The sequence below is a fragment of the Xenopus laevis genome, chromosome 1S (genome assembly GCF_017654675.1).
Source record: "Xenopus laevis strain J_2021 chromosome 1S, Xenopus_laevis_v10.1, whole genome shotgun sequence".
In the NCBI taxonomy this organism is placed as follows: domain Eukaryota; kingdom Metazoa; phylum Chordata; class Amphibia; order Anura; family Pipidae; genus Xenopus; species Xenopus laevis.
The window spans coordinates 176174569-176196668 of NC_054372.1; the positions used below are offsets into that span (position 1 = coordinate 176174569).

A 22100-nucleotide genomic window follows, 5' to 3' on the forward strand; every position below is an offset into this window, starting at 1 on the left:
CAGTCTTAGTCCGTACGTTTGGATTAAGTTGCATGTGGCACATGACTAGCCTGCTTACTCTATTGAATTAAGGACATTTGGAACTTTTTCTTTCTGTTGTTTCTGATCTTTTTCTGGACCTTGTTTTGTAGATCTGAGAAGTTCTCTCTCATGTAACCATATACTGCTTCTAAGAATAAACATATTGTCCTTGCTCATTGTGTTCCTATGGATGTGCAAAAGCTCTACACTTACATTTGTCTGAAAATCTTCTCCCTGGTGCTGCATCTGGATATCCGCTTTGTGACCCCAAAGAAAGTGATTGAAAACAATGTACGCACCTCATTTCACTTACTATTTGCTATTATACGACTTCTTTTCCATGAGTTTATGGGATCTCTGTGACCCACTGCATGGGCACTGGGTTTTAGGTCCTGGCTCTACTGTTTAAAGGAACAGGTGAATGTAAAATTAAAAAGTGGATAAATAGATAGCCTGTGCAAAATAAAAAATGTTTCTAATATAGTCAGTTAGCCAAAAATGTCATCTATAAAGACTGGAGTGACTGGATGTGTAACATAACAGAACACTACTTCCTGCTTTTCAGCTCTCTAACTCGGAGTTAGTCAGTGACTGTAAGGAGGGCCACATGGGACATAATTTTTCAGCGAGTTTGCAATTGATCCTCAGCATTCAGCTCAGATTTCCCCCTCAAGTCTCTGTGGAAAGTGGAAACCAAGAGAGCTGAAAAGCAGGAAGTAGTGTTCTGTTATGTTACACATCCAGTAACTCCAGCCTTTATACATTACATTTTTGACTAAATAACTATATTAGAAACATTTTTTATTTTGCACAGCCTGTCTATTTACCAAGTTTTATTTTTACACTGAACCGTTCCTTTAAAGAAGCATACTCACCACATTTTTACAATGTACTTTTTTTTAGATTTTATTTAAAAAATGTTTACACTGCTGATATGTGTAACAGAAGTCCCCCCCGTGCTGTTCTCTCTGGGGCAAGAGCTTGATGCAGTAATTTAGAAAACCTCTCCTGATACCTACTCTGCTCAGTCACAGGAGTGATAGAACTGAATATTGAACAGTTTCCTGATGCTCCTTTACATCTGTCCTTACCATAGGCAAATACCACACAGGGCTGATTCTCAACCTGCAAAAAAACAAAAAACTGCTCCCCAGAAAGAACAGGAGGCGTTCCTGCTACACCTTCATTAGATTAGCATTGTACTAATCAAACTGAAGCAAAGAGAATTGCAAGTGCTCAGAAGAGGACTCTAAAAACACACACATTGATACATGGTGGCAGTCTCCATTCTTCAGGCTAATGGTACACTGAGGAGCACATTTATTAACATTGGAGACTGTCCATAGCAACCAATCAGCAATTACATTTGAACAGTCACCTATAAATTAGAAAACAAAAGCAAAGATCTGATTGGTTGCTATGGGGAAGATCATCAGTCATGTTAATAAGCACACAAAAAAAAAACCGTATAGTCCTCTAGTTATGTGGACTCCTGCCGGTCCTGTGTCAGTTTCTCAGCTGTACAAAAACAACAAAACGAAAAAAGAAATATGGTGTAGTATTTTTGACAATTTAGTTTATCACTATGTGTTAGAATAGGAAAAGAAAGTGATGTTTTAGGTTAGTTCCCCTTGAAATAGCGAGTCTCTACTTCAAAAGGTCTTCAATGCAGGCATGTGTGTTTAATTAAGAATAATAATGTTGAAAAAAAATGTTATGCTTGATATTTACACCCGAGTGGTTTAGGGAGGAGGTATTTATATTGTTTCTTAACCAGCTGAAATAAACTTAATTTTTATAATATAATAACTTATACTTCAGCCTATCGGCAAACAATCCCACAAGACCAGAGGAAGTAGAATATCCTTAAATAATCTTATTCGTTTATGCTGCTCATACTACTACACTGTAGTTCTACACCGTACTTATGGATGTTGCTGATTCTGCGTCAGTCATTAATTGAAGCTTGTTCCACTATTTTGGATTTGGACGAAACCCCGAATCCTTTGTGAAAGATTCGGCCGAATACCGAACCAAATCCTAATTTTCATATGCAAATTAGGGGTGAGAAGGGGAAAACATTTTTTACTTCCTTGTTTTGTGACAGTCACGTGATTTCCCTCCCCATCCCTAATTTGCATATGCAAATTCGGCCGGGGAGATGGATTCGCCCAAATTCTGCTGAAAAAAGGCTGAATCCTGGATTTGGTGCATCCCTATGCAAATAATAGCAGTGTTCAAAATAATAATCGCTTGTTCCAAATGATTAAATATAGGTTCAAGGGGTGCCCCAATTAGCTTACAGTCTAAGGATCACTTTTCACACACAGAAGATTATCAGCAGACAATTTCTCTCTCATTCTTCTTGGCAGTCTAAGGTGGCCACCAGTCACTCGCCTTTGCACCATTACTCTGTGCATGAAACCGCCCCATTGTGGGCACACGACTATGCAGCTTATTAGGGACACTCTGAGTGGGGGAATGTCTCACTATATTTAAAGGGCATGTAAAGGCAAAAAAATAAAATCTCATTTTTACTTTCTTTAAATGAAAAAGAAACCTATCTCCAACATACTTTAATTAAAAAACGTGTTCCGTTTTTATAAGAAACCTGACTGCATGCAGTGAAATTCGCCCTTCATTTACTGCTGTGGATAGGAATTGTCAGACAGTCTAACTGCTGAGCAGGGAAACAATCATACTTATGAACAGCAGAGGGAGCCCCCGCCTTACTTCCCAGCCATGCAGAACTCAAGCAGCTTTGTTTATGACGATCCCTAAGCAGCCCAGACCACACTGAGCATGTGCACAGTCTTAGTCTTGCAAAGATGTTTAACAAAGTTACAAGATGGTGACCCCCTGTGGCCTTTGAAAGCATAAATCATTTGTTTGATTAGGTTTGTGGTGCTGTTAGGTCATGTTTATATTTAGTATACAAAATACAGCATTTCTAACCTTATTCTATTTTAGACTTTACATGTCCTTTAATGGGAATACAGGCTATAAACACACAGAAACAAGACAAAAGCAGACATAGGAACCAAAGTTGCCACATATTTATTGAGGACAGGGCATGTTTTCGGGTTGTGTAGTTTACTATAAAATCATGAAACTATGTACATTGTCTGCACAGTAAAACACAAGTAGTCACAATCTTATTTAACTGTGATATTGATTATCGAGATATCTTCATAAGGCTTGTCCGTTTTAGGGTTAATCTTGGAGTTGGAGATCCTTTGTACAACTTCCATCCCTTTTGTTACTCGGCCGAAGACAGTGTGCTTGTTGTCAAGCCAAGGCTGGGAAGGAAGAGAGAATACGTAAGACACTACAGTATCAAATGGCTTCCAGTATAATCCTTTCCTGTATTCTAGCACTAAACTGTGTATTGTTGTTTGGGTACCATCTCTTAGTCCCCGAAGTATCATTATACACAAGAGAATAATGTTGATGAAATGCAGTGTGAACAAAGACTTATTAAGTGCATTTAGGGTCAAGGAGAGGCTCAGTTGTTAAAGGAATACAGTCATAGGAAAACATGTTTTTTCAAAATGCATGAGTTAGTGCTGCTCGAGCAGAATTCTTCACTGAAATCCATTTCTCAGAAAAGCAAACTGATTTTTTTTTTTTGTATTTAATTTTGAAATCTGACATGGGGCTAGACATATTGTCAGTTTCCCAGCTGCCCCCAGTCATGTGACTTGTGCTCTGATAAACTTCAGTCACACTTTACTGCAAGTTGGAGTGAGATCATCCCCTCCCTTCCCTTCTCCCCCAGCAGCCAAACAAAAGCACAATGGGAAGGTAACCAGATAGCAGCTCCCTAACACAAGATAACAGCTGACTGGTAGATCTAAGAACAGTGCTCAATAGTAAAATCCAGGTCCCACTGCGACACATTCAGTTACATTGAGTAGGAGAAACAACAGCCTGCCAGAAAGCAGTTCCATCCTAAAGTGCTGGCTCTTTCTGAAAGCACATGACCAGGCAAAATGACCTGAGATGCACCTACACACCAATATTACAACTAAAAAATACACTTGCTGGTTCAGGAATGAGATTTTATATTGTAGAGTGAATTATTTGCAGTGTAAACAGTGTAATTTAGAAATAAAACGACATCATAAAAATCATGGCAGGTGTCAGAGACTGGAGCCAAGATGTGGGCATAAGGCCTGCCTGTGAAGAAAGCCCACAGCTATTGCTTTGTATGACACTAACTGCATATGGACAGACAACTTCTGGAACACTGGAGACCACATCTGATCTCCATTACTATTGCAAATTACTTACTGTAGGTACCACGGTTAAAAAAAACTGCGAGCCATTTGTGCCTGGGCCAGCATTAGCCATGCTGAGAGTGTAGGGGCGGTCATGTCTCAGTGTTGCGTGGAACTCATCTTCAAATTCTCCACCCCATATGCTTTCTCCTCCCATTCCTGTACCAGTAGGGTCACCAGTCTGAATCATGAATCCCTAGAAAAGAAGTTACACTATAGAAACCAAAAATGGAGCCAAGTTGCAGCTTAAAGGGATCACAACAATTAAAATTCAATAAGCTTCCTCATACTGAAATAAGAAGCTTTCTAAATACGACCAATTAAATATTCTGCATCGTTTCGGAAATAATTAAGTTAGTCTTCACTGTTCCTCTCTCAGCATCTGTTTCTCTTCATTCTGTCTTCATGCAGCAGTTGGGTGTCAAGATATTCATTGACAGTTAGATCCAATATATCTTATAGGGGGCTCCTTTTGCCTAGAAGATGTATTAGAGCTCACTCTATTAAAATCACCAGACATGTCTCTCTACATGCAGAATTTGTGCAAAAGACAGTTATTTTGTTAGATTTTGTTTGTACTAGAATCAGTTATTTAAAGGACAAGGAAAGTCTAAAATAGAATAAGGATAGAAATGCTGTATTTTGTATACTAAATATAAACATGAACTTACTGCACCACAAGCCTAATCAAACAAATAATTTATGCTTTCAAAGTTGGCCACAGGGGGCTGTCATCTTGTAACTTTGTTATACATCTTTGCAAGACTAAGACTGTGCACATGCTCAGTGTGGCCTGGGCTGCTTAGGGATCGTCATAAACAAAGCTGCTTGAGTTCTGCATGGCTGGTAAGTAAGGCGGGGGCTCCCCCTGCTGTTCATAAGTATGATTGTTTCCCTGCTCGGCAGTTAGGGACCGTCTGACAATTCCTATCCACAGCAGTAAATGAAGGGAGAATTTCACTGCATACAGTCAGGTTTCTTATAAAAACGGTGCACATTTTTTAATCAAAGTATATTGGAGATAGATTTCTTTTTCATTAAAGAAAGTTAAATTGGGATTTTAATTTTTTGCTTTTCCTTGTCCTTTAATTGAGCTCTAATACATATCCTAGGAACGGAAGCCCCCCCAACTGCTGCATTAAGAGAGAACGAAGAGAAACAGATGCTGAGAGAGGAATAGCAAAGATAAACTTAAATTATTTCAGAAACAATGCAGAATTTTATTTACAAAGTTTCTTATTTCAGTATGCTGAATATTGAATTTTCACAATAGTTCCCCTTTAAAAATGAATAGAAAATCTTCTGTACAATGACTTGCACCATCGCTTCCTTACCTTAATGACACGGTGAAATACATGTCTATTGTAATAGCCGTTGCGACTGTGGACACAGAAGTTCTCCACTGTTTTCGGACATCTGAGTGAGACAAATGCAAGTTTTAGTATCCTAGTCTGTGCCTATAAGCATTATAATTATATATATATATATATATATATATATATATATATATATATATATATATATATATATATATATATATATATATATATAAATAAATAAACTGTATAGACTATGAGGTTCATTTATGTACAAATATTTGCCAGTAACCCGTGACAACCAATCAAATAATTGCTTTTATTGTTCTATCCGCACACACCATTGTCATGAAACGTCTTCACTTTATAGGACTGTTACAAATGATTTGAAAGAAGAATAAAGTAATGGAAGGCACAGAAATACTCACTCAACAGGGAATAATTTGACATGAATATCTCCCATGCTGGTGTGTATAATGGCGCTGTCCGACACGCACTTAGATCCCTCTGCCTGAGTGGCGGCCATCACCTCTTCTTTGGATGGTTTCTCATTAAATACGTCTCTGTCCGACTCTGCACTTTTTGTGTCTTCTGGTTCCCTTTTGGTGAACTACAAAGGGATTCCCAATAAATGAAAAACACAAACATCCTACAATTCTTTCATTAAAGGATAATTAAGCTTAAAATAAAAGTAAGCTAGAAACGCCGCACACTATATTTTGGGGTTTTGTACCAGCCCCAATCAACCACCGCCCCTTTAGCAGTCAAGTTCTGTGAATCTGAAGATGCCCCAGTAGCTCCCCATCTTCTTTTCTGCTGACAGTTACCGGAGATTAGGGACAGACTTGGAATATATTGTATGTATAAAACCAACTGAAAAATTTATAAGAATTGGCCATGCTAGAAGTTAAAGGGATTCTGTCATGATTTTTATGATGTTGTTTTTATTTCTAAATTACACTGTTTACACTGCAAATAATTCCCTCTACAATATAAAATGTAATTCCTGAACCAGCAAGTGTATTTTTTTTAGTTGTAATATTGGTTTGTAGGTGCATCTCAGGTCATTTTGCCTGGTCATGTGCTTTCAGAAAGAGCCAGCACTTTAGGATGGAACTGCTTTCTGGCAGGCTGTTTCTTCTACTCAATGTAACTGAATTTGTCTCAGTGGGACCTGGATTTTACTATTGAGTGTTGTTCTTAGATCTACCAGGCAGCTGTTATCTTGTGTTAGGGAGCTGCTATCTGGTTACCTTCCCATTGTTCTGTTAGGCTGCTGGGGAGGAAAGGGAGGGGGCGATATCACTCAAATTTGCAGTACAGCATTAAAGAGTGACTGAAGTTTATCAAAGAACAAGTCACATGACTGGGGGTAGCTGGGAAACGGACAATATGTCTAGCCTCATGTCAGATTTCAAAATTAAATGTAAAAAAATCTGTTTGCTCTTTTGAGAAATGGATTTCAGTGCAGAATTCTGTGGGAGCAGCACTATTAACTGATGTGTTTTGGAAAAAAAAAAAAGTTTAGGAGTAAAAACAAAACATGTTTTTAGTCACTTCCTAGCATATACAATAGGGATGCACCGAATCCTTTGCAAAAGATTTGGTGAATACCGAACTGAATCCTAATTTGCATATGCAAATTAGGGGTGGGAAGGGGAAAACATTTTTTTACTTCCTTGTTTTGTGACAAAAAATTAGGATTCGTGCATATGCAAATTAGGATTCGGGCAGGCAGAAGGATTTGACCACATCCTGGATTCGGTGCATCCCTAATATACAATGACATCTGGAAAACCCTACATGATATTGGCACAGGGAAAACAAGAGATCCAATCCTATCCACTACATCACACAGAGAACCATCACAGGGACCATTGCACTGTATGAAAGGATTTCCTATAAAATTGGTCTGGGTTACAGCAATTGCCACTGACCACATAAAATCGATTCTTCTTAAAGGCCGTGCACACAATAGTTGGGTCAGGCTGGATGGCCAACAGCACGGGATTCTCTGAGGCTTTCATCTCCACTGTGGCGGCAGCAAGGTGCTTCTTTGCTACACCTTGGAACACCGCAAGTTGCATCACCCTGATGTTCTCCTGTTTGCCAAGAATACGGACACACCTGTACGAGAAAGAGGTCAGTCGGGCAGCAACAGAAAGGCAAAGCAGTTTACAGTACAGGAATGGGACTGGTTATCCAGAATGCTCAGGACCTGGTTTTTCCAGATAAGGGATCTTTCTGTAATTTGGATCTTCATACCGCAAGTCCACCAAAAAATCATGTAAACATTAACAGGCAGATTTATCAAGGGTTTCAAAACTCCCATAAACTCAAAAAATTCCACCAAAATTATAAAACTATTTTTTTTTAAACTCTGGTGAAATAGGATTGACCCAAAAACTTGAATCGAATTAGATTCGAATTTTAAAAACTCAATTTGAATTTTTTTTTCTCCAAAAAAAAAAAAAAACTTGAATGTCAGGAAGGCTGCAACCAACTACAAATTGATCCCTGGACATCTCCCATTGACTTAAAGGGATTGGGTCATGGGAAAACATGTTTTTTTCCAAAACACGTCAGTCTGCTCTAGCAGAATTCTGCACTGAAATCCATTTCTCAAAAAAGCAAACGGATTTCAAAATTGAATATAAAAAAATCTGACATGGGGCTAGACATATTGTCAGTTTCCCAGCTGCCCCCAGTGATGTGACTTGTGCTCTGATAAACTTCAGTCACTCTTTACTGCAAGTTGTAGTGATATCACCCCCTCCTTTTCCCCTCCAGCAGTCTAACAACAGAACAATGGGAAGGTAACCAGATAGCAGCTCCCTAACACAAGATAACAGCTGCCTGGAAGATCTAAGAACAACACTCAATAGTAAAAGCCAAGTCCCCCTGAGACTAATTCAGTTACATTAAGTAGTAGAAATAATAGCCTGCCAGAAAGTAGTTCCATCCTAAACTGCAGGCACAAGTCACATGACTGGGGGCAGCTGGAAAACTGACAATATGTCTAGCCCCATGTCAGATTTCAAAATTGAATACAACAGTCTGTTTGCTCTTTAGAAAAATGGATTTCAGTGCAGAATTCTGCTGGAGCAGCATTATTAACTGATTCATTTTGAAAAAAAGAATGTTTTCTCAGGACAGTATCCCTTTAAACAGTAATTTAACAGGTTTTAGGTGGTGTCTAGAAAATCAAATTTGAATAACTCCCTAGTCGAATGTGACAGTTATGACCATAAAAAAAAAAATTGATAAATCTGCCCCATAGAATAGCACCAATGGCATAATATCAATCATCAAGCAGCTACAGATTGAGTGTATAAACAAAAAACATTAAACAAAGCAAACGCAGGAACAGATTCTTTCAAGGAGAATCAAAGGTCTTTTTACTTGTGGGTGCCAAAAGTAAGGCACCCGGAGTGATCGCATTTACTTACCTGAAACCCCAGGTCGGTGCTCCTATTAGGAGAAAACTGCACCGGCCCGGGATTCTTCCAGCGAGCACCACGGAGCAATAGGCTTCCGGCTTCTTTTTTCTCATGGCTGCACATGCACAGTAGAGTGAAAAGCTGAACTTTAACAACAATGTTGCATATTTCATTCTACTGCGCATGCGTCTGCCCCGGAAATTTGAAAAAAGAAGAAGCCGGAAGACAATCGCTCCATGGTGCTCGCTGGAAGAATCCCGGGCCGGTGCAGTTTTCTCCTAATAGGAGCACCGGCCCAGGGTTTCAGGTAATTAAAAGCAATCATTTTAACTTTTGGCACCCCCAAATAAAAAGACCTTTCCTTCTCCTTTAATTCTTATTGAAGTCTGCAGAGATACTGCATAGAACTGGATTTAGAATGGTATTCCCTAGTCCTACACTCATTTCAGCAATGGAGTTTAGCATTATAAATATATAGAATATAGTCATGGTATGGATTAAGGGAGCCCATCTTCTCATGTCTTGGAACAAACATGTCCCACACAAGAATGAAGCGCTCACCTCCGTTTCTTATCCCTTGAGGACCAGGTGCTTAGCAGTCAAAATCCCACTCTGCCATGGGTATCAATCATATGCAATTGTCCAACAGACCGCAGCACACTGACACGTTGTTTCTTGTGAAAAAATCTTTTGTGATTTATTGGCTCAGTAGACAAAAAATGCAACGTTTCGAGTCTCACAGGACCCTTTATCAAGCATGTAGTTACAATCATTACTCTGTGTTAAATAGTGAATAGGGAGGGCGGGGAAAGGTCAGGGGGAGTGGTGGGCGGGAACATCAATTACAACAAATCACATTTTTGATACATATGGTGTATAACAATCAGAATATCTTTAGACATTGTGTATAGTGCCCATCTTCATAAATATTATAAATAAGTGCATCAGATACATAGAGTATCATATAAAAACGTATATATTCTATTATTTGTGCTAATAAAAATCTTTTCACTGATTAAAACCATTAAAAACATTTTTTATTATTTATCCTTTAAAAAATTTTTTATTTTAGAAAAATATTATGTGAACAAAGTTTTTTCGAGAAAAACATTTTTTGTTTATTCATTACGCTCGAAAAACCAGCAGTTGATCCCTGGTTAAACATGATCCTATGTATACAGTCTCGTTTCTATCATATTAACAATAGGACAATCTGAGATATCCACATTACCTTTCTTGCAACTTTCTATTCCGTGATTCCTTTTGCAGAAGGTAATGATGGTACTCAGAATTGTCCGATTCCCAAACCGTTATTATTACCCTTTAGAAAAAAGAAGAGAAGAAAAAAGATCATTAGTTCTCAAGGAGCAATAATTATAAACTCCAATAGTCTACTACCTACTGATTAATACCTACTGATTAATAAATAAAGCAGGAGTATAATCTCTGTTCAATCCTCTAGGCCATATCGTGTCGAGTCTGTGGATCCACTGCATCTCCAATTTGTGAAGCAACATCTGTCTATCCCCCCCTCTTCTAGGTGGTTCCACTGAGTCAATTATTTGAAATCTAAGTTGACTGACTGAGTGTTTTGCTTCCTCAAAATGTGCAGGTACAGGTAATGTCGTTAACCCCTTACGGATAGTTGATTTGTGTTTCGAAATTCTGTCCTTAATTTTTTGGGTCGTTTCGCCCACATACAAGAGTCCACAGGGACATTTCAGTAGGTAAATGACATAGGCGGACTCACAAGTGTAATATTGCTTAATGGCGTATTTCTTGCCCGAATGTGGGTGAAGAAATGTATCCCCTTTAATGACTGAGTTACACTGTGTGCAACTCAGACACGGGAATGTTCCAAATTTTGGTTTCTGTAAAAAGCGAGTATTTGATAGTTTATTGCTACCCACATCTGCTCTTATTAGTCTGTCCTTAAAGTTCTTTGCTCTTTTATACGCTAACATTGGTGGTGACTGAAAACCAGGTACATCTGGTAGGCAAGATTGTAATATATGCCAATGTTTGCGTATAATCCGCCCCACATGTTTGCTCGCTGTGCTGAAACTGCTCACAAAGGCCAGCCTATCCGTTTGTTTTTCTTTTGTTTCTCCTTTTAATAGTGTTTCTCTGCTTTTATGTTTCACTTTCTCTAGACTGGTATTCAAAACCTTCTTGCTGTATCCTCTTTTTGTAAATCTATTTGTCATATCTCTCAACTGTGCCTCACATTCTATGGGGTCACTGGTGATACGTTTTACCCTCACGAATTGTGACAGTGGAAGTGAGCATTTTAATGGTTCTGGGTGAAAGCTGGCAAAATGCAAGAGATTGTTTTTATCTGTGGATTTCCTGTAAAGGTTAGTTTTTAGTTTTTCACCTTCCCTTGGGAATCGGACAATTCTGAGTACCATCATTACCTTCTGCAAAAGGAATCACGGAATAGAAAGTTGCAAGAAAGGTAATGTGGATATCTCAGATTGTCCTATTGTTAATATGATAGAAACGAGACTGTATACATAGGATCATGTTTAACCAGGGATCAACTGCTGGTTTTTCGAGCGTAATGAATAAACAAAAAATGTTTTTCTCGAAAAAACTTTGTTCACATAATATTTTTCTAAAATAAAAAATTTTTTAAAGGATAAATAATAAAAAATGTTTTTAATGGTTTTAATCAGTGAAAAGATTTTTATTAGCACAAATAATAGAATATATACGTTTTTATATGATACTCTATGTATCTGATGCACTTATTTATAATATTTATGAAGATGGGCACTATACACAATGTCTAAAGATATTCTGATTGTTATACACCATATGTATCAAAAATGTGATTTGTTGTAATTGATGTTCCCGCCCACCACTCCCCCTGACCTTTCCCCGCCCTCCCTATTCACTATTTAACACAGAGTAATGATTGTAACTACATGCTTGATAAAGGGTCCTGTGAGACTCGAAACGTTGCATTTTTTGTCTACTGAGCCAATAAATCACAAAAGATTTTTTCACAAGAAACAACGTGTCAGTGTGCTGCGGTCTGTTGGACAATTGGAACAAACATGTGGCAGAGGAAGAGATAATGCGGAGAAATTTGTGAGAGAGTCTGGAAAACTCGCCTGTTTGTTTCCACGTTGATAACTTTAATACCCAGCATTGTCCCATACAGTACAAAGTGCCCAGTCTCATCGAAAATGATGTTCATTAGCTTCATTGCATCCACTTTTTCCAGCTCTCTTTCAACTGCCATACGGCGACCGAACTCCATGTCGGGAAGTTGTTGTCTCATTTGCTGCAGCTCTGTGAACATCTTTTCAAACAGAACTCTGTTAGTTATTATGGTTCTTTAATGATCTGCTGAATATGTATAGTAAATAATTTGTACATCATGATAATCAGCAAAAGTTAACGTGCTTGTCTCTGAGGCTCCATATGAGTGAAATATTAAGTTAAAGGGGATGTATAGGCAAAAAAATCTATTTGCAATATACTTTAATTTAAAAATGTATACCATTTTTATAAGAAACCTGACTGTATGCAGTGAAATTCTCCCTTCATTTACTGCTGTGGATAGGAATTGTCAGACGGTCCCTAACTGCTGAGCAGGGAAACAATCATACTTATGAACAGCAGGGGGAGCCCCCGCCTTACTTCCCAGCCATGCAGAACTCAAGCAGCTTTGTTTGTTTCCCTGTAGAGCAGTCGGTGACTATGTAGAGATTTGTATTGGATTTTATTTTTGCCTTTACATCCCCTTTACCGTTTCCAACTCCAGCTGCAGGGACAAAGATCATGGAGCTAGATTTCAACAAATACAAAACTATAAAATCCACATTAGATGACAGGACAACACAGGACCCAGTGCAGTCTGTATATTCTCATTATTAATCAGTCTTGCTGTATCGGCTTCTGGCACATATTTGACTTTTGCGGTTTTGATAATTTAGGACGATCACTAAGCAGCCCAGACCACACTGAGCATGTGCACAGTCTTGGTAAGATGTATAACAAAGTTACAAGATGGTGACCCCAGTGGCCAACTCTGAAAGCATAAATCATTTGTTTGATTAGGCTTGTGGTACAGTAAGTTCATGTTTCTGTTTAGTATACAAAATACAGCATCTGTAGTCTTATTCTATTTTAGACTTTACTTCCCCTTTAAGAAAAAAAACAAATAAATAGAGAGTTCTTCTCAGATTCATAATGAAAGGGATCACGGCTTGGTATCTAGGGCTTGGTATAGATTTAGTGGGCAACAATTGACTTAAAGGAGTGGTTTATCTCTGAGTTAAGTTTTAGCATTATGTAGAGAGTCATATTCTGAGACAATTTGCAATTGGTATTCAAGTGTCATTATTTGTGGTTTTTGAGATATTTAGCTTTTCATTCAGAAGCTCTCCAGTTTGGAATTCGAGCAATATGGTTGCTAGGATCCAAATTACCCTAGCAGCCATGGACTGATTTGAATAAGAGACTGCATTATGAATAGGAGAGGCCTGAATAAAAAGAGAAGTATATGAAAAGTAGCAATAACAAATCTGTAGCCTTACAGAGCATGTGTTTTTAGATGGGGTCAGTGACCCCCATTTAAAAACTGAAAAAAATTCAGCAGAAAAAGTCAAATAACTAAAAAATAAATAATAAAAACCAACTGAAAAGTTGCTTAGAATTGGTCATTCTAGAACATACTAGAAATTAACTTTAAGGTGAACCACCCCTTTAAGATAAATGTAATATATCAAGGTAAGAAAGTCAAATAATCAAACAGGGTAAACCTCTCTCTCACATTATAATCAAATCCATATAAAATATCCATGCTGTGCAACTTACTACCAACTCGGATTCTTTGGTTTCTATACAGCCTCCATCTGAACTAATTATTAACCGTTCTCTGAACCTCTCAAATTTATCTCGTAATAATTTAATGTTGCAAGATCTTTTTGGGGGGGAGCATGAGCCATGAGTAAATGTTACAGCACTTACGCTTAAAGATTCGTCAAAAACACGCATTAGCTTTCCAGTCAAAAAGCGGAATATTCTAACTTTTCGGTCGGATCCAACAGTGGCCATTTTCTTGCCATCCGGGGAAAAAGAAATACTTGTAAGACAAGCTTTACACTTGGCAAACTCATACAAGTCAGTGTCAGTCTTGTACTCCCAACGGACATTATTTGGGAATTTGTATCCCCTTGGGGGGCCAGTCCAGTATTCAATCATCCCACACTTGTCTGAAGACACAACCACTTTGTACACGGGGTTTAGTCGGATGGTGGTTAGAGGGGAAGAGTGCAGCTTGTCCAGTACATGCATAGGTTGGTTATCTCCTCGACCATCGTAAACAAAGATCTTCCCGGTGCTTTTCTCAGAACAAGCAACAGCAGATATGGCGTCGCCGGGACAGTAAATCCATTCCGACTGCCCAGGGTGGTAACTACAAGAGAAGTTGGAAAATTCTGTAGTCATAGCTAGTCATCATTCGTGCAGGTGCACAAAGGTAAGAACCAACAGCATACCCTTTTTTCCAATCAAAGTTGTATGCTAGAAATACAAACCCAAGTCTTAACATGTTGATCATATCAAAATTGACCACATCGAATACTTTCATGGCTTGGTCATCTCCAACAGAACACAGCAGGGCTCCCTCAGCACTCACTGCAATGCTCTCTATTACTCCTAGAACCGGAACAGAAGAAAAACAAAGGATATAAATGCTACTGGAGTCCACATTAAAGCGATACTGCACCAACGAAACTCATCGCAATAAATACAGACTACAAAAATATAATAAGCACTGGGCGGGGGTGGTTAATATGCTAGGCATGGTGGGTGACCAAAGTTACTACACTTTTGACCTTAGGAAAACGTGCCTCTTCTTTAAAGGAACAGTTCAGTGTAAAAATAAAAACTGGGTAAATAGATCGGCTGTGCAAAATAAAAAATGTTTCTAATATAGTTAGTTAGCCAAAAATATCATCTATAATGGCTGGAGTGACTGGATGTCTAACATAATAGCCAGAACACTACTTCCTGTTTTCAGCTCTCTAACTGTGCGTTAGTCAGTGACTTAGAGGGAGGCCACATGGGAAATAACTGTTCAGCGAGTTTGCAATTGATCTTCAGCATTCAGCTCAGATTCAAATGCAACAGTTATGACCCATGTGCCCCCCCTCAAGTCTCTGATTGGTCACTGCCTGGTAACCAATCAGTGGAAAACAAGAGAGCTGAAAAGCAGGAAGTAGTGTTCTGGCTATTATGTTAGACATCCAGTAACTCCAGCCTTTATAAATTACATTATTTTGCTAACTAATTGTAACAACCACGTTATCAGGAACCTTGTTCAGCGATAGTACCTGCGGACGCACAGATGAATCCTGTTGGTTCCGGTATTCACTGATGCCCTTTTGGGGCCCTGGACTTTCTGCTGCGGAAGCCAACGAGAAGTGCATAACAAGTTCATAGGCAGGGAAAAAGAGAAGACATAGTCGAAGTCAGGGGAAGAGTTCAAGGCAGAGGGCAAGACTCGTAGTCAGGGAATGGGCAGAAGTCAAAACCAGGAATATCAATCACAATCAGACGCTTAGGCAGGAACAGATAACGGAAACCAGCTTGGGCACTTACAAAATGGCGAATTGGCCTTTTAAAGAAGATTTGGCGCCAGTTTTCAAAATCCAGTACCTATCCGTGACGTAACGACGCGAGCGTCATAACACTCAGTGTCAAACGCCAGCGTCAGTGGAGCCGAAAACCCAGAAGTGCGCACCAGCAGCCGGTGCCTATTTATCCAGTTTTTATTTTTATACTGAACAATTCCTTTTAAGGAAGTAGAGCTTGTGATGATTTACATTACAATAGCTCACACAATCCTCCTTTAAAATAGAGTACGGTATACCTCTGCACTGGGAATCTAACTCACAAGGACCAAACACGGAGCAGCTTCAATTTTCCTGTTTAGCTCAAGCAATAAAAAGAACCATAGTTTTCTTAAATTAAAAAAGGGCAGCAAGTATTTTCAGCCCAATCCCTACTCATTGCACTTATGCTCAACTAAAGGTTATGGCTACACAAGGCGAAGAAGGAAGTGCCAAATGGAAGAAAGGAATCAGCATGTTGGGGACAAAATGTTATTTTACAAGTCCAAGACATTTTTACAAAACGTCCAATAACTGAGAAACCCTCTCACCTAAGTGGCTTCGAAAATGTTTTACAAATTCTATCCCTTCTTCTATTTTCTTCCAGAACTTGACATGTCCGTCGTGACTTGCAGTAATGATAAAATCGGTTCTGTTGAGAAAAGGAAATAGCGGTGATTCGTGCTACAAACCGTTGCATTTATTCCTATAAACAACGTATGCCCGCCGCATTCCCCTTCCCCATTATCCTCCCGCTGCAGAAAAACACACATTCTGCTCTCACCAAATTGAAGCTAGAGCATCGAATACATGTCTGCAATATAAAATCACAGACTGAACACTGTGATGGGTAAAAGAGAATGAAACCTATTACATAGCCATGCGGAGGCCTCCCTACAACTTCTGAAAAGCACCATTGAAGCTCCCCAACCCCCAGTATGACCTAATAATAGGCAAACTAGCGCAGCAAAGATGGCAGCCACCATATCTGGACTGTTGTCTTCCTCATTTATCCAGGAGAATGTGCAGTTGAAGCCAATTTACTCCTGGCTTTAATTGTGCACATTCATGGTCAGTGATTGCGGTCAACCCGACTTCATTTCTCTGCCTTTTTAGCGCTATGAGCAGCAAGGTTGCAATGGGAGGAGTCAAAGGTGCAATAAGGGATTGAAGGCCTCTACAGAGGAGCGAAGTTGTGTAAAGGTGTTTCTCCTTTAAACACAATTCTATAGCATACAAGTGTTTAGGATCTTTCCCATAAGTACTCATAACCCAAGTGCCATCTAAAATTCCTTGGCAAACAATGATGTAATACAGCAAGGCCTTTGAAATGTCAGTGCCCACTATACAAAATGTAACCATATTCATAACAGCTACAGACCTCTTTGTTTTAATAAAAACAGTTATGGGAATATGTAATAAAAAGCACAAAAGTTAGCCACGGTGCAGTAACCTATAGCAACCAATAAAATATTTGGTTTTAAGCAGGTGCAGTAAAGGATACCTGCGGATTGGTTGCTATAGGATGCTGCACTTGACAAACAGTGCCTTTTATTACATAACCCCATTATTGCTTAAATCAGAATACAGGACATTAATAGACACAAGTCAAATGCATTCCAAGCTCTTTCATAACCATATTCTTCTTTGCAGTTGGATAAAGGTCCCAAAAATTACTTTTTTACAGACAGCCTTATATTTTTCTAAAGTGTGGGTTTCCATCCAGTATAAATAGTTTATGACAGTTAAAGGAAAATTATACCCTCCGAACTATGTAGGTCTGTATAAAAATATACCGCATAAAACAGCTCATATGTAAAACCCTGCATCGTGTAAATAAACCATTTTCATAATAATATACTTTTTTAGTAGTATGGGTATTGGGTAATCATAAAAAGAAAATTGCCATTTTAAAAAATAAGGGCCACCCTCTGGGATCGTATGATTCACAGTGCACACAAACAAACCATACATGTTAGGTCACATGAGCCAATTAACAGACAGAGTTCTGTCTTTTGCTTCCAAACTTCTTCCTGTTACAGTTAGAGCTGCAGTATTTCTGGTCAGTTGATCTCTGAGGCAGCACACAGACCATCACGAAAGGGGGGTTCAAGGCAAGAGATGTAAAAGGGCAATATTTAATTAAATATATATTCCAGTTTGATAAGATTCTTTAATATGCCACTTAATTTGATATAAACATCTGTTGCTTAAGTATTCATTTTGGGATACAGTTATTCTTTAACAGACACCCAAGTCTATGGGCCATACTTACTTTGTGCACACAATGTGGGTGACGACGTCTCTGTGCATGTAGCTGCGCTCATACATGGAAGCACTGGGGAGATTGTCCAAGTATACTCTCTCAAATTCAAGAACTGGGTGGGGAAAAAAAAAAACAAAACAGAAAGTGATCATTTCTGACAGCATCGTACAGCAAAAACAATTAGTAACACAACTGAACTTTCCGCATATTATAAACGTGCTGTGGGATGCTTTATTCTGTACAGCCATAATACGTGGTAGAACATGGTTACAGTCATGTCTCATAGAATTATAGTACAAAAGTCATCATACCATTGTTATGCCCTCCATGCTTTCATAAGTTTCTTTGGGTGGAGGGGCAGATTTTGATATGTAGTGTCCCTAGGTGCCTGCTGACTGAGTTACTCCCACACATATCTCCCCAGATAAACACAGATAACGGTTTCATAAGCACTGGGAATATGTAAAGGATTCCTGCACACAAATGTGTTATTGTATCCCTGAAGTGCAGCAGTTCCCTGGGTCAGCCATATCACAATTACAAGAAATTAACCTGATGAAGAAAAGCTCATATCAGACAGCATTGACGACATAACCCAATGGCGGTGTCTGGACTTGAGCTCAGCGGAATAGAAGTGCTTTCATAACTCCGTTTCACTATACATAATTCAGAGAATTCCTGAGGCGTGGGTGTAAAATAAATAAATAAAAATCTTTATGACCCTTTTTAAAAATACAGTTTCATTTTGTTTTCCAAGCTGGCATACATTAGCAATAGGGATGCACCGAATCCAGGATTTGGCCTTTTTCAGCAGGATTCGGATTCGGCCGAATCCTTCTGCCCGGCATAACCAAATCCTAATTTGCATATGCAAATTAGGGGCGGGAGGAAAATCTTGTGATTTTGTTACAAACCAAGGAAGTAAAACATTTTTCCCCTTCCCATCCCTAATTTGCATATGAAAATTAGGATTGGGATTCGGAATTCAGGCGAATCTTTCGCAAAGAATTCGGGGGAACCTAATTTTCTGCTGGATAATTAGTGACGACCCCTAAGCTTAGCTTCTCCACAGCTGCTCAGAGCCCACTGAGCATGTGAGTGTCACAGACACTTTCCAAGATGGTGACCCCCTGTGACAAGTTTGAAGTCCTGGATCATTGCTGCTATTGACAAGCTGAAACTTTAGCCTCGTGCAATAAGTTCAGTATATAAAATATGACTTTTTTTGGCCATATTAATTTCTAGAGTTTTAAGAGCAGCTGACTTGGTTTAAGAATTTAGTTGTCTGAAACTTTAGGCTGGTGCAATAATTTCAGTATATAAAACAGGGCATGTTGGCCTTATTCATTATTAGGGTTTAGTTGTCCATTAAGTAGCTATGTTAAGCCCACATGCAGCATTAAGGGTAGCAGAACTACTGGGAAGTCAAGAACATGGGAAATGCTGCAAAAACAAAGAGCAGCGTCGGGGTCGGCATTTGAGATCAAGGGCTTCGCTAATTCTACACATTGCACGAAGGATCCCAATGTGAAATGGAGAAAAACAAGTGTAGTGAGAGAAGAGCAAGAGTAGTACAGGCTAATCCTCAACTCACCTTTTCGCTTCTTATTGTCAGAGGCTTCAGCAGGCATTGGACCCACCCAAACTTCCTCCTGCTCATCATCCTGCTCACACCGACGCTTCTCCGGCACTTCATCCTCACTACTACTGCTGCTGCTGGAACTACTACTAGAACTACTGCTCTTTCCCCTACGTTTCCGATCGGACGCCATGCTGCCTCAATTTCCTCATAACCCCGCGACGTGCTTTGGTCGCGATATTGATGATGTCATTTCTCCAAGCAGCCAATAGGATCCAAACGTGGCGAGGACGTCGGAATGATTTGTACTGAGCGCGGGAAAGTGACGTCAGCGGATAGAGTGAGAGAACAGTGTGTCGCTATGGTAACGTTAGAGTGCCTCGCTGTGAGCCTATAAAATGAGCGGGGAGTGGGGGGAGGGTTGTGGACATGGGTTGTATCCGGCAGGTGTCCGTGTTGGAAGCTGAGGTTTAATTACAAGGCTGCCTCAAGGCTTATTTAGTTTGGCGCGATGTTAAACCTTCCTGTTTTAGTCTGTGGGAAGTTGCTATTAATTAACATTTGCTACTCGCCTGTTTAACATCAGAACATACCACCCCACATTTTGGAAACAGAAAGAGGGACAAATAGGTTTTTTTGAACACGCCCATTTTTGTGGACACCCCCCCTAATTACAATGTACATTTTACAGAATGTGGCGGGTTATGAAAGCCTGTGTTTTTTCTGTGTTATAACATTTTTGCTAATGAAGGTGAATTGCCCTTTAAGCTGCGAGTCACAGTTTCCCCAAGAGACTAGCTTATCTTAAATTGTTATAAAAGTATCCAAGTGCACCTGCCAGGTATTCTGGGCCAAAAGCCAATTAAGTTAGAAACTTTTGTATCTTTTTCTGGCTGGTCAGTGCAGGAGATCAAAGAGAAAGTCTTTTTATTTCAGTAACAAACCCGAGACTGGGGGCTGAGCTGTGAAAATCAGGACTGTACGGGGAAAAACGGGACATTTGGGAGTTAAAGGGGACATATACCATACTTTTCAACTTAGGCTCAATCAATTGGTTTTGTAATAAAATTGAATAAAACATTGTGTCTCATATACCTTTTGTGTCCAGTTTTTCTGTTATCTTTGTGTTTCTTATGTAGCTCCTCCCTTTCTCTTTATTTCCTGTGCTGGTATCTGTGCTGCAGGGCGGCCGTCGGCCGTTTCCCTGTCCCCTGTCTTTTTCTTCTGTGAGCAGCAGCCACTGAGAAGGACTGGGCGTGCATAGGGGGAGGCGCTGGTTCTCAGTCTAATCTTGGCGCCACGTCAATCACGTCGGGGTCCTTCTCAGGGCTGCTTGCGCTTATCCCTGCCCACGAGCAGACAGCAAAGGAGCGAGCAAGCGAGGTTTGTCCATTGCGGTTAGATTCGCCCCTCGATATTGCGTGTGGCCCGGGGACTTTCAGGACTGACTGACAGCATGCCACAGAGCTCGCCGTGGCCATTGAGAATCAGGTATTCAAACGTTATAACTCCTCTTCTGGGTCGCGACCCCATCCGCTAGTTCCACTACTGCTTGAAGCACCAGCCAAGCTCTACAGAAGAGCTGCGCTGTGAGCGCCAGCGATTCATTGACACGGAGCATTGAGTTGAGCGTGGGAGCGTTGTAGTATCCTTTCTATTGACAGAGATCTTGCCGGCTGCCTGTTAGATCCGTTGCCATGGTAACGCTCCGTGTCAGTGAAACGCTGGCGCTTGCAGCTCTGTGGAACTAGTGGAACTAGTGGATGGGGCCACGATCCAGCAGAGGAGTTAGAAGGTTTGACTGCCCGATTCTCAATGGCCACGACGAGCACTGTGGTGTGCTGCCAGTGAGTCCTGAAGGGCCCCGGGGGCCACACGCAATATCGAGGGGCAAATCTAACAGCAATGGGCTTGTAGCAACTTTAGTGGTGTGCCAGTTGCTCTTTCCAGTACAGTACATACTGGAAATATTTGGCTCCGTAAAGATTTGCAAGGGGCAAATCTGAATTCAAGCTGTGTGTCACTCCTAGAGCTTTACTTCTTTCTGAGAATGCTGCTGCTACATGGAGGGCTGCTGGTTGTTTTAGTTGGGCAGTAGCCTTGGTTAGGGGTGCAGGGTGGTGCCCAGAAGTATTTATTTTAGTTTGTATGAGGCACACAATCTACTTACTGGTACTGGGGATGAAATAGGTAATTTGGTGGGACTCTAAGCTACTTGGCTGCATTCAGTCAATTGTCCATATTTTTCAGACCTGAAAGTCTTACAAGCAACCACTAGCTTCTGCTTAACTGGAAACCCCACCAGCCCTCCACATTAAACTGCAAGGAGCCACGGAAGGGATTCAATATATATATTACTTATGAAGCATTCCGTTAAAGTGCAACCCCCATGAGTGTTTCATTACACCATCTGCAGAAGTGGCCAGTTCCTATTTGCATGTTATACAGCCGCACTCCATCATGCAATTCATAAGGGGGATGGCCCAACAGGGGGGCCTGTACCAGGGGACGATGGCAGGGGCGTAACTATAGAGGAAGCAGACCCTGCGGTTGCAGGGGGGCCCAGGAG

At 40.0% G+C, this 22100-nt stretch overlaps 1 protein-coding gene across 1 annotated transcript; it reads right to left on the reverse strand.

The window, feature by feature from the left end:
* Positions 1 to 3074: 3074 nt before the first annotated feature.
* ppwd1.S (peptidylprolyl isomerase domain and WD repeat containing 1 S homeolog) lies at positions 3075 to 19794 on the reverse strand (the record flags this gene model as incomplete). Its single annotated transcript, NM_001097749.1, is given in 11 exon segments — positions 3075 to 3320; positions 4315 to 4497; positions 5636 to 5717; positions 6046 to 6227; positions 7555 to 7744; positions 12177 to 12367; positions 14041 to 14488; positions 14610 to 14730; positions 16238 to 16338; positions 17962 to 18064; positions 19547 to 19794. Coding segments are annotated over 11 exon segments (1923 nt in total). The 5' UTR covers positions 19725 to 19794.
* Positions 19795 to 22100: the final 2306 nt, after the last annotated feature.